This window comes from Plectropomus leopardus, chromosome 2 (assembly GCF_026936395.1).
Source record: "Plectropomus leopardus strain MGB_pleo_1.0 chromosome 2, ASM2693639v1, whole genome shotgun sequence".
In the NCBI taxonomy this organism is placed as follows: domain Eukaryota; kingdom Metazoa; phylum Chordata; class Actinopteri; order Perciformes; family Serranidae; genus Plectropomus; species Plectropomus leopardus.
The window spans coordinates 18,994,967-19,009,965 of record NC_142177.1 but is presented as its reverse complement, the minus strand read 5'-3'; the positions used below and the strand labels follow the sequence as shown (position 1 = coordinate 19,009,965).

The 14,999-nt window shown below is 41.3% G+C and overlaps 2 protein-coding genes and 1 long non-coding RNA gene across 3 annotated transcripts in view; 1 reads left to right on the top strand and 2 right to left on the bottom strand.

The window, feature by feature from the left end:
- c1ql4b (complement C1q like 4b) overlaps positions 1-2,843 on the bottom strand; it is a 67,215-nt gene extending 64,372 nt beyond the window's left edge. The window contains exon 1 of the transcript XR_015778624.1: positions 2,354-2,843. The gene's annotated coding sequence lies outside the window, so the exon portion shown is untranslated. The remainder of the gene's footprint in view (positions 1-2,353) is intronic.
- On the top strand, positions 1,300-13,093 carry pfkmb (phosphofructokinase, muscle b). Its single transcript, XM_042503714.2, has 22 exons — positions 1,300-1,506; positions 2,840-2,913; positions 4,101-4,178; positions 5,417-5,606; positions 5,782-5,947; positions 6,031-6,075; positions 7,186-7,294; positions 7,397-7,492; positions 7,575-7,667; positions 7,781-7,906; positions 8,088-8,152; positions 8,255-8,318; positions 8,418-8,564; positions 8,646-8,716; positions 9,747-9,834; positions 9,936-10,088; positions 10,180-10,344; positions 10,421-10,482; positions 10,584-10,695; positions 11,689-11,788; positions 11,878-11,983; positions 12,853-13,093. Exons 1-22 carry the CDS (start codon positions 1,422-1,424, stop codon positions 12,992-12,994), a joined length of 2,337 nt encoding a protein of 778 aa, XP_042359648.2. The 5' UTR covers positions 1,300-1,421; the 3' UTR covers positions 12,995-13,093.
- Positions 6,302-8,704, bottom strand: LOC148190191 (uncharacterized). The gene is made up of 2 exons (XR_015778625.1): positions 8,580-8,704; positions 6,302-6,678 (listed from the first exon to the last, which is right to left on the bottom strand). It is a non-coding gene; the product is annotated as an uncharacterized LOC148190191 (long non-coding RNA).
- Positions 13,094-14,999: the final 1,906 nt, after the last annotated feature.

Here is a 14,999-nt window from a genome sequence, read left to right as displayed (position 1 = left end):
ATGAAATGTACACATTTGAACTATTTAAACGTATTTATGCATTTTAATGGCTTATTTATATAATGGTTTTCAATGTGGACTACATGTTACAGAGGAGTAAAGAAATCAAAAAGTGCCAAACATGTGCCAAAAAAACACATATTTGATTTGTACCTGCAGTTGCTTCAACAGTGGATGTCCATACATTTTTTTTAAATCAGATCAAAAAAGGAACAGAAATACAGGTAGAAAACAAAATGAACTGCGTACACATTTGCCCCCTTAACTATGGCACATCTTAATTTATTTATTGTTTTTAGTTCACAAAATAGAGACAGGCATCCACCACACGCACCAAACATACAGTACACACACCACCACCATTTGGTGTTCCTGAATAGAGGTGAAATCAAGGTTTCAAACAAACCTGAGGTGTAATTATCCAAAAAAGGTCATAAAGATAAAAAAAAAAAGGATGTATGCAGGGTATTGAATACTTTGCTACTATCTACTATGCAGATATAAAACAACTTATTTGGCTGATAACTGATACCAATATTGATACATTCCCACCTAATTTTAGTGATCATCACGTCTTTTCTGTAGTGGACTTAACATCATATTATGCATTAAACCTTCCATGGCCATTCAAGGAACTGCAGGTTTGGGCAATTAAGGCCTCAGAGGTTGCAGCTTGCTAAGAATACACTTTCTTAATATAAGAAAATATGGCAAAGCTTGAAATGTCCTTCCATGGCAATGGCCTGTCAAGAGCATGCAATTTTCATGAAACAAATCCAAAAAAAATCCATGAGGGATATCTCCTGCAGTCTGCAAGAGAAGTTCAACCAAGAAGACTAATTTTCCTGCAACACCCAGTCCCCAAACATAATGCTTATAAACTTAACAGGAATGGGTTAAAAACAGCACATTAATGATCTGCAGTGGTCACTCACAGCGTCCATGCATCTTGAAACTGGAATAATTGACCAAATGTGCAAAGCCAATACCACCCATTATTGTAATGTATTTGAACTAAATTTAGATACTTTTCCAGTTAATTATATTTTTGAGGTTTTACATCCAAAGATTAGTGTGAAAAGACGTAGGATATCCACACTGATTCAATGCTGCAAAACAATAAAATATGAAAAATGACTAGGGGGTGTGACATGATGAGGGCCGTTAAATACTTTTAATAGGCCCCGTGTGTGTGTGTGTGTGTGTGCGTGCGTGTGTGTGTGTCTAAATGCGTAAGTGCAACTATGTGTGTCTCCATGTCTGCCAAGTGGACAGTTATGCTACACACTCTTGCAACTGGTATTACTTTCCATTAACAGGAAGGCTGAGTTAGAGGTGAGACGCTGCTTGTACTCCAGACAGTACAGCAGGATTTTTACACTCTCGGCCTCTTTCCCTCAGTCGGCTTCAGCTCCAGGACCATGGCACAAACGGCTTCCATCGACCCCACCAAGATGGGAAAGGGTCGGGCGATTGCCGTGCTGACCTCAGGAGGCGATGCACAGGGTATGTTAAGGGTTTCTAGAGTGGTATGTGAGTGCAGAGTGCCAAGACAGAGCATGTTTGCTGTTAGTTTGCCTCAGCAGGTGGTTGAGAGGATCTGGTGTGTGGGAGGTCATTACTTAATTCAGCAGCAGGGTTTAATGACGTAAAGTGAGTCAGAAACCTTGAAATATAGATTTCTTTTTTTTTAAATGTTGGGCTTTTATGCCTTTATTGCATGGGAGAGCCTCAGAGTAAAAGGGGGAGAGAGAAGGGATGACATGCAGCAAAGGGCCATAGGTTACAATCAAACTCACGGCTGCTTTAGCAAGAACAGTCTTTGTGCACGGGGCCAGTTGAGCTGCTGGAATCTGAAATCCCTTTGGGTGGCTATAGTACCAGAAAAAACTCTGCTTTTTGCCTAAATTTTTGCCCTTTTTTACTCATATTCAATTTTGATTGCAGCTACCAATTATGAAAAAAATATGACAACTCATCATTTTTATTTTATTAGTGATAATAGTTAATGACTTCTCAATTGCAACAGAGCTATCTCAGCTATCTATCTCATTGAGCTAACCTGTGGAAAAGGGCAGCATGAATTCCTTCAGCTGAAGCTGCTGCGACCAAAGAGTGAGACAGCTTCTCCCTGACCTTTAACTTGATGAGGAATATCTCAACCATGACCTTTCGGTGACCTCACACAACTCTGCAGTTTGTGCATGTGAAAGAGTGAGCTATCTGCCTGTCTGTTTTTCTGCCTCTCTGAACCATATAAGACTCTGGGGCAAGTGTGTAAATGCAAAACTGCACAGCTTGCTGACTGTTCTTTTTTAACTCACTATAATACATAATCCTCATTAAACCTTACCTTTTTAGTCTTCATGATATCCTTTGGTCCAATTTTCTACCTCTGTTCCTTATTCCTCTCCCTCTAACACTGCTATTAGGGCTAATTTTAGAGGCATGACCTTTCTGTCATGAGTTTATAAAGTAGTGAGGTAGAGTGAGAGGGCCGTCCTTTACTTCTTCTCTCTCCTCTCTCCGTCTTTACCCTGTAAGTTGAGATGCTCTTGGCACCCTAAGCGCTAACCTATCCACATCTTGTCCTTTAAGCTACCCCCTGACTGTTGAGACTGCAGGCAGAGGCCCAGTTGCCTCTCCAGCAATACAAGCGTCCCACTATCACTGACAACTGAACTGTACAGTCAATTGAAATGCTATTATACTTTTGCTTAACAGGTGTTATTTTTGTACCACCAGTCTCTCGTTATTCCACTCAATCAATTTTTCTGTCCCTAACAAATGGCCCTCATATAATTAAAAAGGCTAATATGCACACACACTGTGCCCACAGGTATGAATGCAGCTGTGAGGGCCACAGTTCGAGTGGGACTTTACACTGGAGCCAAGGTGTATTTTGTCCATGAGGTAAATGATATTCTAAATTTTCTGTTTTTATTATTTGATGAATCATGTTATCCGTACAATGTCAAAATTCACTCACGCATACACATACAAAAACTGGTCAAAATGCCCACCATAAAGTTCCCACAGCTCTATCTTGCTAAGCTGGTCTCACTTCCAACTCATCAAATACAGACGATTGGTCAGTGGCCCTCTATGTCAGATACCGATGCACAGAGGCCTCCTTGAGTGTCAGAATCAAATGCACCTGTTGTTGTGGCCTTTTTTGACACCCCAAGCAACTGCTCTGGTATAAAGAGAGAAAAGTCCCTCTATAGTTGATGGGAGGGTTGGTGGAGGGGTCAAACAAACAACAAACTGCTGTTTGTGTCCTGTATAAAACCAGAAATCAGCTGAGTTATTATCAATATTATGTGCTTGTTCACCTATTTGTAGCACTATATGTTGGTAACTTTGTGACATGATGTATGTGACACATGTCACATGATGTTACATTACGTTAGTAACAAGCAAACTTAATTAAAGCTAAATCGTGATGTGTTTTTCTGACCCAAACCATGTGCTTTTATTGCCTAAACCTGGGGAAGTAATCCTTAAGTTTTCTTAACCTACATTCTAATTGTATTTTGAAAAGAGACTGCATGTATTTAATGAGCAGAAACTGAAAAGACACAACACGTGCAAAAAGCGTAAATTGACATGCCTTTCCTGACCATCCAAAACCATCGCTGGAGGGGTATCTAACAAGTCTGTGTTGTGCCAGAGACAAAGCATCGGCATTTGATGAGTTGGGAGTGACAAAGTGTTGCCATGTCTTTCCAACAATCCAAAAACCCCAAATTATTCAATCAACAAAATGAACAGAAAAAGTGATAACAAACACAAGTGAAAGGCTGGAGCAAGCAAATGTTTGCGTTTTTACACAAGAAATTTTTTAAACTATTAACTGATTGCAAGATGTTGCTTGCTTTTGATCAAGTAAGAGTTTTCAGCAGTATTGCACTGCCTATCACACATGATGAACCTTGCCTATAAATAATCTGTAAATCCCAATATAGTTAACGCACCACTTGCTAGACTGAAATAGCTGCACATGGCAGAGTAAAAATATGCCTGTATCATTAGGCCTGAAGCTTTCTCCCCAGCAATGACCCCTGTTCAAGGAGGTGTTATTTTGTTTTTGTTGACAGGGTTACCAGGGTCTGGTGGATGGAGGAGACCACATACGTCCTGCTACTTGGGAGAGTGTGTCTATGATGCTACAGCTGGTGAGAACAAGCACGAGGATGCAAAAGCAAATTAATCTTCATGTTGCTCATCTCCACTCTGGTTTTAACCTGTGATCAGTGAGGTTATGATCCATGTAACTCTAGCAACTCTTTAGCCTTTACAGTGCAGCTCTGTAGGTCAAATGAAGGTCACTAAAAGTCAATTGAATGCCAAAGTTCATTTAAATATCTTAAGACTTAAAGGATCCGAGTGCTTAGGTTTCAGCAGAGCTGGACTGAGGCAAAAAATGACCCTGGCTTTTTGGCCCAGACTGGCCCACCACAGTCAATTACACATGACAAGTAAGTTATATATTTGTATTGGTATACAGTGAATTTTTATGCACCAGTTTGTGCCTTTTTTAGATGAATTTATGGGAAATGTCATAATACTTCTTGATTAAACTGTGCATAGTTGCTTTACCTTCTTTCCATTTTATGGCAGATTGTAGCCATTATTTTTGAGGTTACACACTGCCACCACCTACTTAACTGGAGACGCTGTTTCTATAAATTCAATGTTTTTATCAGGGGGACAAGTGTTTAAAAAATATTAGGCATCTGTCATGCTTCATAAAAGCTTACATTATGGCACACGTATGACAAAATATCAGGTGACACAGATTCCTGTAACTACAGTATATTAACCCACTACCTATAAGTGCACAATGAGAGAGGAGAGATTCTCTGCTGCGACCAAAACAGCCACTAAGAGCTGGCATGCAATCTAAAATCACACACTGGAGCGGAATAAATCAGCCAATGTTTGGTTCTGTGTAAAGCGATCATAAAGAAGGGACTTGACAGAGGTCAGTCTGAGCAGCAAGTTGCTTAAAGGGTCTAAAAGGCCCGAGGCTATTCATGAACCATCTGGGGTTGTAGCCTCAGACGCCTGGCAATGCCATTCTGCCTGAAGGGCTATCTTGCTTCAACCTGACATTTTTGCACCTCTGTTTTGTTTTGTCTTATCCATTTTGGCACTCTTTTTTTGTGCTTTAGGCACTGAAACCAAAGGAGGGGGGATTGGGCCAGTCCAGTATCAATTAGAAAAAAAAAATCAATATTACAAAATACCCATTTTATGGGACAGTCAGACAAAAGAGGAACTTTGGCCCACCAGAAAAGTCCCTTGTCTGCCATGTGTGTAGTTGAACCCTGGGTTTCAGATAATGTTACCCCGCCTCCTTATCTGCTTCATTGTGATCCTTGTTTTAAACCTTCTTATTGTCTGATTCCAGGGTGGCACTGTGATTGGAAGCGCCCGCTGTCAGGACTTCCGCACAAAGGAGGGACGCACCAAGGCCGCCTGTAACTTGGTCAAGCTGGGCATCACCAACCTGTGTGTGATTGGAGGTGATGGCAGTCTGACGGGTGCAAACCAGTTCAGAACAGAGTGGAGTGGGCTGCTGGCAGATCTGGTCAAAGCAGGTGAGACACGTTTCGATTTTCTAAGCAACACAACTTCAAATTAAATATCAGCCCTTCTGTGCTGATGTAAGGGAAAGTTGCGGATGGTTTTTATCATCTGGATACTTCAGGCTCCAGCCACTATTTAAGAATTACCGGTATCTGAGTGTGTTGTCATTGTAATCTGTGAACTCAGGTAAGATCACGGATAAGGAGGCCAAGGGTTCCTCCCATCTCAACATTGTCGGCATGGTGGGCTCCATCGACAATGACTTCTGTGGCACCGACATGACCATCGGCACAGACTCTGCACTGCATCGCATCATCGAGATAGTAGATGCTATCACCACCACCGCACAGAGGTATACTTGACACTGTTGATGCACTGATGTGATGGACAGAACTGCCTTGTCAGAGTCTTGACATGATACGTGTTGTTCTGCAGTCACCAGAGGACCTTCATCCTGGAGGTAATGGGCAGGCACTGTGGGTGAGTACAGTCTGTGTGTGTCTTTAAAGGAGCGGCATGGGGGTTTATTCATCTGTTAGGTTGTAAAACAATTTATAGAGTCACTGGTTATAGTCTACTTTGCCCCTCCTTTTAACTACATTTACATCTCAAGTATTAAAGAGAGTCTACAGCCACATTTGCAGGTATAGCTGTACTTGGGCTCAGTGGTGATTTGGGCTAAATGCTAACATGCTCACACAGATCATGCCATGGTATAAAAGGAGTTTATTCGGCATGGGTAAAGAGGTTTGGTAAAGAATGAGTGAGATCAAGTTTGGTGGGATATAGGGATCAAGGAGAGATAAGGAGAGGGATGAACTGTTTTTCAGGTTCATGTACAGTGCGATGCAGGGGTCATAGTGTGGAGATGAACGGGGCCAAACAGAGTCACAGTGTGGCCGGAGCATCTAGGAGCCCAGAGGTGGAGACTCAGGATCTGGTCACGTCTCGGTGAGGTCCTTGCATCGTCATCCTACTGGGGTTCAAATCCAGGACCTTCTTGTTTTGAGGCAATAATGCTAACACTGAGCTGCTGTGCCGAAGGGAGCGAGGACATGAAACAGGGTTTTGGAGGGTAGAGTCCTGAAGAAAGGATGGGATGAAAAAGAGGTGGTTGAATTAGTTCCTTAACCTTAATTATAATAACTTCATAGAAGTTTACCATGCTGACCATCTCGCATGTTAGCATTCTATCCATTGCTAATTAGCATTTAACACAAAGCACAGCTGAGTCTGTTAAGAGTGACATTGGTTTTTCAGGTTTTAATTTTGGTGTTAAAAACCAAAGCACTGGACAAAGTGTGACCTGATGCTGTTGCCTGAATGGGGGTAAGAATGGGATTGAGGGTTTACTAGATAAACTGACCTTACTGGTCTTTTCCCAATTTTTAACATACTCCCCATCTCCAATACGCTGTCTGATGAAATATTTACTGTGTTTTTGTTTAAATGTTGTTTCAGAGGCTTCTCCATTCTAACAAACATTAATAGCGTGAAAAAACAGAAATTTATCATATGAAAGGTTTGGATACTGACTTTTCAGTTTTGCAAGAGACACTTGAACCCTAGCATGTGACTCTTCACCTGCAGTTACCTGGCTCTGGTGACAGCTCTGGCCTGTGGCGCTGACTGGGTGTTCATCCCAGAGATGCCCCCAGATGAGGGATGGGAGGAACATCTGTGCAGAAGACTGATGGATGTAAATGTCTTTTCTCTCATCGGCCTCAATGACTTATTCAAATCTAGCTTTTTAAAAATGAGTCTGCCTGTTCATCCTGACAGTTTTCTCTGTCCTTCTCAGCAACGAGGCCGCGGCTCCCGTTTGAATATCATCATTGTTGCAGAGGGAGCAATAGACAAGCAAGGCAAAGCTATCACATGTGAAGACGTCAAACTGGTCAGTAATGGTAGGAATCCAGTACACCAGCACACAGATAGGCTCTTCATATGACAAATAAAATCCCAATCTCTGTGTACAGCTGGTATCAAAGAAGCTCGGCTTTGACACACGCACCACCATATTGGGTCATGTGCAGAGAGGAGGAACCCCTTCTGCCTTTGACAGAATCCTGGTAATATGAGCACTGTCTCATATATAAATATTAAAATATTCAATACTATGTATCAGTCGTATACAAGTCTACCCTTTTCTCTCAGTGTCTGCTCTTTGATTGTCACGATTCAGGCCAGCAGGATGGGTGTGGAGGCTGTGATGGCCCTGCTGGAGGCCACACCAGACACTCCCGCATGTGTGGTCAGCTTGTCTGGAAACATGGCTGTCAGGCTCCCTCTCATGGAGTGTGTGCAAGTGGTGAGTTGAATTTTTCCCATAAACAAATCATTGTTCTTCAGGGCGACTCCAACAAGCAGTTTTTTTTCTAAACTCTACCAATGAACTAGATGAGCAGCACTAATAAGCTGTGTGTTTGATGTGCATAATATTCTGATTCCATTCTCAGTTTCTGTTCTGTCTTTTCCGTCTTTCACACCAGACCAAAGATGTCACCACAGCCATGGGGGAAGGGAGGTTTGACGATGCAGTGAAGCTCAGGGGAAAGTGAGACGTGCACTTTTGCATTATCCATTTGAAATTATCCAAATGAAAGTTTTCTGTTCAGTTTCACATATTTGCACATATCTGCTTATTTCTGGACAATAGGAGCTTTGAGAACAACTGGAACACTTACAAAATGCTGGCTCATGTGCACCTCCCAGACAAAAAGGTCAGGAACTACAGTTGAACCATCTAATAAATTAACTGTTTCATAGTCCCACTGAAAATGTTATCCTGACAAATGTTTCTGTGATTGTTCCTGTGCCAGAGTAATATCAACATCGCTATACTGAACGTGGGAGCTCCGTGTGCTGGAATGAATGCTGCAGTTCGTGCGGCTGTCAGGATCGGCATTCTCCAGGGCCACCAGATGCTGGCAGTGCACGACGGCTTTGATGGCTTGGCTCATGGAATGGTAAGTTCTACTTACGTGCACGGAGACAAGAAGGTTTTTACTTTCAGAGCATGAAAGAGTATGCACTCTGTCCCTGCACAGATTGAACCCATCGGCTGGTCTGGAGTGGCAGGATGGACTGGAAAGGGGGGCTCCATCCTGGGCACAAAGAGGTGAGATATTTCAATAAACCACTCTGTTAACTGGTACAGTAATAATAACATTGTATTTGTTGCAATCCAAGCTTCTCTGTGTGTTGTTGTGGTAGTGGTGCTGGCCATGTATGCATGTGAGTCCTATGTGTATCCCATTGTCTGGCCTTTGCTGCTGTTCAGTACTGCACTCATACAATGGTTACTGCTATTATTGGGACAATGACATTACAGAGGTGTAACATCCACCCTCAAATTTCCTGTCAGGTAACACTGTCGGCTCTGTCAGCACTGTTGCTGTTTGTTAACACTGTTTATTGAGTTAGCACTGTTAGCTGCTCACTGTTCACCAGTTCAACAACCTCCATACTGAGAACCTTCAGTAGAAAATACTGCCCCAGACAGTGAGTCTTAGATATTCCCTGAATGCCATATACTGCCCCTGTAAGGGCCCTTACACACTAAGCCAACAGTTGGCTTTTGGTCAGTCTCAGGTTGTCAGTGGGCGTCTGTTGCTTAGTTTTGGCCTTATCATGCTGAATTGGCAGTTCATCGATGAATGAAATAGTTCTGATTGGCAGTTCAGCTCAGCGCATGAGAAGAGAAACAGAGGTGTTATTGTTCACTAGCACATGGAAAATATTCTTTCTTCCTTCAACATTGGATTGTGTTGTCAATGTGCTAATTGGCTAACTAGCATCTTGATTCTGTCCTGTCAGTCTTTCTGTTCTCCTTTTTAATGATAAATATAGTCTACCACCGCCTGCTGGTACGGAGAGTTACTTTCTCTCACGCAGGCACAGAATGCACATGCTAGATGGATGTTGGCTGCAGTCTCTGCTATGTGTTCAGGTGCATCTTTTTGGCCAAGACATGGGCAGTGTCGGGCGATGAAACTGTTGGCCTTTATTGCCCCTAGGTTCTTTGATGTCAATTTGGTGTGTCTGCACGATTAGAGTATACTGACTTCCAATAATGCTGACAGTGTTGCTTTTATTTTAACAGTGAGTATGTGGACGTAACTATAATTCTATATCCTTCCTGTTTAAAGGTCCTTGCCAAGCGTGTTTATGGAGGAAATCAGTCTGAACATTGCTAAGTTCAACATTCATGCAATAATCATTATTGGAGGCTTTGAGGTGAGCAGCTGAATTATAGAGGTTTTGTTAGTGCATAACACTAAAACACAACATGTACATGACATTTTACTAATTCCCTCCTTCCTTCTTGTCTTTAATAGGCATTTGTTGGGGGTCTGGAGATGGTGCAGGCTAGAGAGAAGTATGAGGAACTTTGTGTTCCACTTGTCGTTATTCCTGCTACTGTTTCCAACAATGTTCCCGGATCTGACTTCAGTGTTGGCACCGACACTGCACTTAACACTATAACCATGGTAAAATTCTTATAGAACATGAAACCAACACCAGAGGATTGAGAACCTAAATCTCACTCACTGTATTCTTTTACTCTCTCTCCTTTTCCAGACATGCGACAGGATCAAGCAATCTTCTGCCGGCACCAAGAGACGAGTGTTCATTGTTGAGACTATGGGAGGATACTGTGGCTACCTGGCAACCATGGCAGGCTTGGCATCTGGAGCTGATGCCGCTTACATTTACGAGGAGCATTTCAACATTCACGACCTCGAGGTCTGTCCCTATGAAAGTACAAAAAGGGAGGAAGTGATGACATAGATCAGTGGTCTGATAGCTGATTTGTTTGCAGGTGAATGTGGAACATCTGGTGGAGAAGATGAAGACAACAGTGAAGAGAGGACTGATTCTGAGGTTTGTGATACTTGGCATAATTTCTACTCTGAGAAGAATAAACTTTACACTCTGCAGTTCACTATGGCTTCATCTCACCTAATGTCCTATGTCTGTTTTAGAAATGAGAAATGCAATGCCAACTACACCACAGACTTTATCTTCAACCTCTACTCAGAGGAGGGCAAGGGTGTGTTTGACTGCAGGAAGAATGTACTTGGACACATGCAGCAGGTGAGCCATTAAATGAAAAAAATGACTGACCCGAATCCTAATGGACACAGGGAATTTGTTACGTATGTTTGAACCCAATAGGTATGAGTAACATGACTCATATCAGGTCTCTGGTCTGTTTTATAGACAAATCTGGTAATTAAAATCTCTACTAAAATTGTTGTTCTACAGCTAAAAACATTTTTCATCTCGAATTGTTTGAGATGTGTATTTTTATAAAATTCTGTCACTTTATTATTGTAGTTGTTGAACTATTATAAACTGGTCACATGCTGGTGACCAGTGTAAGATAATTCTAAGCTGCTTAAATCGAGCATTCAAATGTTGACGTTTAAACTTTGTAAGTATGGACATGCTCCACATCGTTCAGTCGTTTAGTTCATTTTACAGAGTCCATGAACACTTACGTGTAATTCAGATTTACTGACATAGTAAAAACATTAGAGACAAAAAAGTGCAGCCTTACTTTGTCTAAAGTGGTCGTACAATCAGAACATATGTTGATTTCTTAAATCCAGAGTTTTTTTTGTTTTGTTTTTTTTTTTTCAGAAAATCAGTCCAGGTTGTGGATATTGTGGTGCTCACTATTAGTTTATCCTCTGCTCTGCCTCCAACTTACTGGTGCTGCTCCTAGACATTTTTTTCACATTATTTTCACTCATGTGATCTGATCCTAAATCCGCCTCATCATTAACCAAGTTAAACACACAGCACTTATGCCTCATGATCAGCAGTGATCATGGGCCTTCTCTGATCCACTCAGGTATGACGCATTCTGAAAGACAAACTCGGGTATCGCAGTAATAGAATGGGACCCCACACAGAACAAGTTGACCATAATAAAACCTGGACCCAAACCCATACAGGTCCCAAGTAGGGTCTTGGGCTCTAGGGTCAAGGTTGACCTGTGAAGAACTTCAGTGCAGACTGCACATTATTTTTGCATCCAGTTTCAATTTCACAAACATGATGAAATCTATCCTCTGTTATTAGGGGGGAACACCAAGTCCCTTTGACAGGAATTTTGGCACGAAGATGGGGCTCAAGTCTGTGTTATGGTTGACTGACAAGCTGAAGGAATGCTACAGACATGGTGAGGACATGTTGTATACAGTTGTGATGTAATGAATCCTTTTGCTTCCCGTGCTAATGTATACTATATCTTTAATCCCTGACCTCCAGGTCGGATCTTTGCCAACTCTCCAGATTCAGCCTGTGTGCTGGGCATGAAGAAGAGGTCTTTGGTCTTTCAGCCTCTGGCAGAGCTTAAAGATCAGACTGACTTTGAGTAAGACAATTGATTTTTTTGTTACTTATTCTGTTTTGTGTTTAATGACATTTCACAGTTAGACACAGTGGGCCAAACCAGGGTTAGAACTTGAGTAAGTCTTGTACTTGAGTTGACAGCTTGCTAAGGAAAGGGACTGTAATCTAATGCCCATGTAGACGTACTTGTGCTACATATGTATGTATGCAGTTGTTAGCTATAAAGCCTAAACCCCCTAGTTTACTTTGGACTCTCTCTGCCCCCTAGTGGTCAAAATTCACTTAATCCATCTTTATTCTAAGTATTTTACAGAAATTACTTGACTCCCTAGTAGGGGTGTAACGATGCTGTACATACATACATAAAGTGGGCCAGAAAAGCTTCTGCTCCCCAATTGCATACAAATTACGTGCGTCTTATGTATTATAGCAATCCACAGAAAGAAGGAAAACAACAGGGAAGTGGGCTTTATAAAAAACAAAACACTTTTAGTGGCAAAGGCACACCCTGGCACACCTGTGGCTATGCGCATGATTCGCACAAGTGCTATTAAATACATTTTACAGTTCCCACACATCTATTTCTATATGCAAATGTAAGTGAAATACTTTTGCTGTCAAGCCCTTACATAACAATGTTTGACATGCAAAATACAAGGCGCAAATTCTTAGTATCAATACAGTAGATTTATGCCTTGAAAAGTGATTTTAGATTGATAAAAGTCACACTAGAAGGACGACTTGCCATTTACCTATTGATGTGGTATGATCGCAGAAATATAAATTGATGCATCGATACGATGAAGGTATCATTCAGTCCCTACTGCCTAGGCTTTGAGAGAGTTGTTCCTTTTGTTTCCTCTTTGCACTGACAAATATTGTCCTCCACAGACACCGTATCCCAAAGATTCAGTGGTGGCTAAAGCTGAGGCCAATCCTGAAAATCCTGGCCAAGTACGAGATAAACCTGGACACCTCCGAAAAGACTGCGATGGAACATGTCATCAAGAAGAGAGGCTTAGTTCCACAGTAGCGTTTCTATGTCTGACCGTCTTCTGTTAACAGCACTAACTCAAACTTTATCTCTAAAAAGTGCAATATTAATAAAGATCATCACTGTATCACCAAAAAACAGGAGATATATGTATCTTTTTTTTTGACAGAAACACTCTGTCACAACAAAAACCGAAAGTAATTTCATGACATAGTCTAATTTATTGCAACTATAAAAAAATTAGTCTGCAGCTTTGTTTCGAACCCATAATAAATCACAAGAAAAGTGTAGGGTTTTTTGCATGTGGTTGCATGAGGCGAGTCAGGCTCACAGCACACAATGGGAAACAGGCTGTTGTCAATCCAACAATCCAGTTCAGGATCAAAGAGGCAGAGAAGAAGAGAGAAAGAGAGGGAATATGAAAGATCACAGGAGATGGGTATATGAAGCACAAGAATCTAAGAAGATTATGTCAGCACTTTATCCAGCGCTAAGGGGTTAAGACGCAAACCATCCTTACGTTGCTAAAGTGCATATTCAAACCTATTCTAAAAGTTGCTGATGTGCAGCATTTATTAAGATACCTTGGTGTAATTAACATATCAAAGAAATGTGAGAATATGTAAGACACACAACTAAAGGTTGGGACACAGCCAAGAGAATCTAAAGGCCAGTGTATGCTTGAAGCTAACTGACATATAAGGAAGAAATGTTTCCACTTGTTCCAAATAGTCACATTTACAGCCTGCCACCACAAAGAGAAGTGAATGCAATGAATTGTAACGATTGGTGCATGGAGCCCAATTTCCATCAGTGTGTCCGCAAAGGCATTCATGGTGTTGCATTTAGGGATATAAAGGAAAATGAAGATACAACAGTATAAACACTTCTAGCTCACTCAGTGGTGTTAAGATTTTAGGGCTGTACCCTACTCAGAATTATGCCAATTGAATCAGATTTGACTGTTTGATACGAATATTCGGCTATTTGTTTTGTTTTCCATACAGAGTTTAAAAAGTTTGAGCTCCGTGGGATGATCAGTGTGACATTGACATTCATGTAATATAGTAAACAAGCTAGCAGCACTAACAACAGGTCGTTAATGTGCATTTTTCGCCAACATCAGATATCAAACAAAAGCCAGAGACTGTACCATATTAAGTTGCAGTGAGCTATAAATGCAGCACTTCTAAACAGAAGATCTCTCTTCTCTCCTCCTCTGTGCCGTTGCCTGCATGTCTGCAGCTCTCTATTCGAGAGAGTAGCATGAAAGTCAAGAGCACCCACTCCACAGCAAAATCTGGGGAACAAATGTCCCCAGAAGTGCAATGCACAAAAACATGACTGCTCGACTTCAGGCAGTCTCAGTCGACTGAGGGTCTCCAACTGATGATTTAAATCTTCGACTTTCATGGGGCAGCCCTTTAGGATTTCCCTAAATCTATCAATTTATCGGTTTAGAAATCATATAAATAGCCTGCTCTTGAAAAAAGGAAGACGGCGTAGAATCAGTTTTTGGGGTCTCTATTCCCAGATTGAACCCAATGAGAACTGCATTCAATATCAAGATTTTGAGTGTTCAGTTTGGGATGTAAGACACCATGACAATCACTGATCACCTTTAACATCAATAAGGCCATCAATGTTTTCTGTATGAACCAAGTTCACTGTAAACACTGTGAACGTAACGCTAAATTAAATCTTATTTCTCTGCACCGAAATAGCAAATTCATTTTTCATAGAAACAATGAAATAGGCAGCTAACAAAGTCTCACATACTTGTTGACATCTGTCAGGTTTCCCAGCTACAAAATCCCTCTCAAAGAAAACAGGAAATCAGTAAACTGCACGTATATAACAGTAAAGCCTTTCTTAGGTGATAACTGGAATGAAATTAGGCCATACATTAACTCATTATTTCACATTAAAATGCATCAATTTCCAGGATAATGTGCATTCACACAAACTTGAGCATTCGTTTACAGTCTTTACAAAAATCAAACTCTTCAATTCAGAGAGAAATCATTGACGCAAAAAAACACGC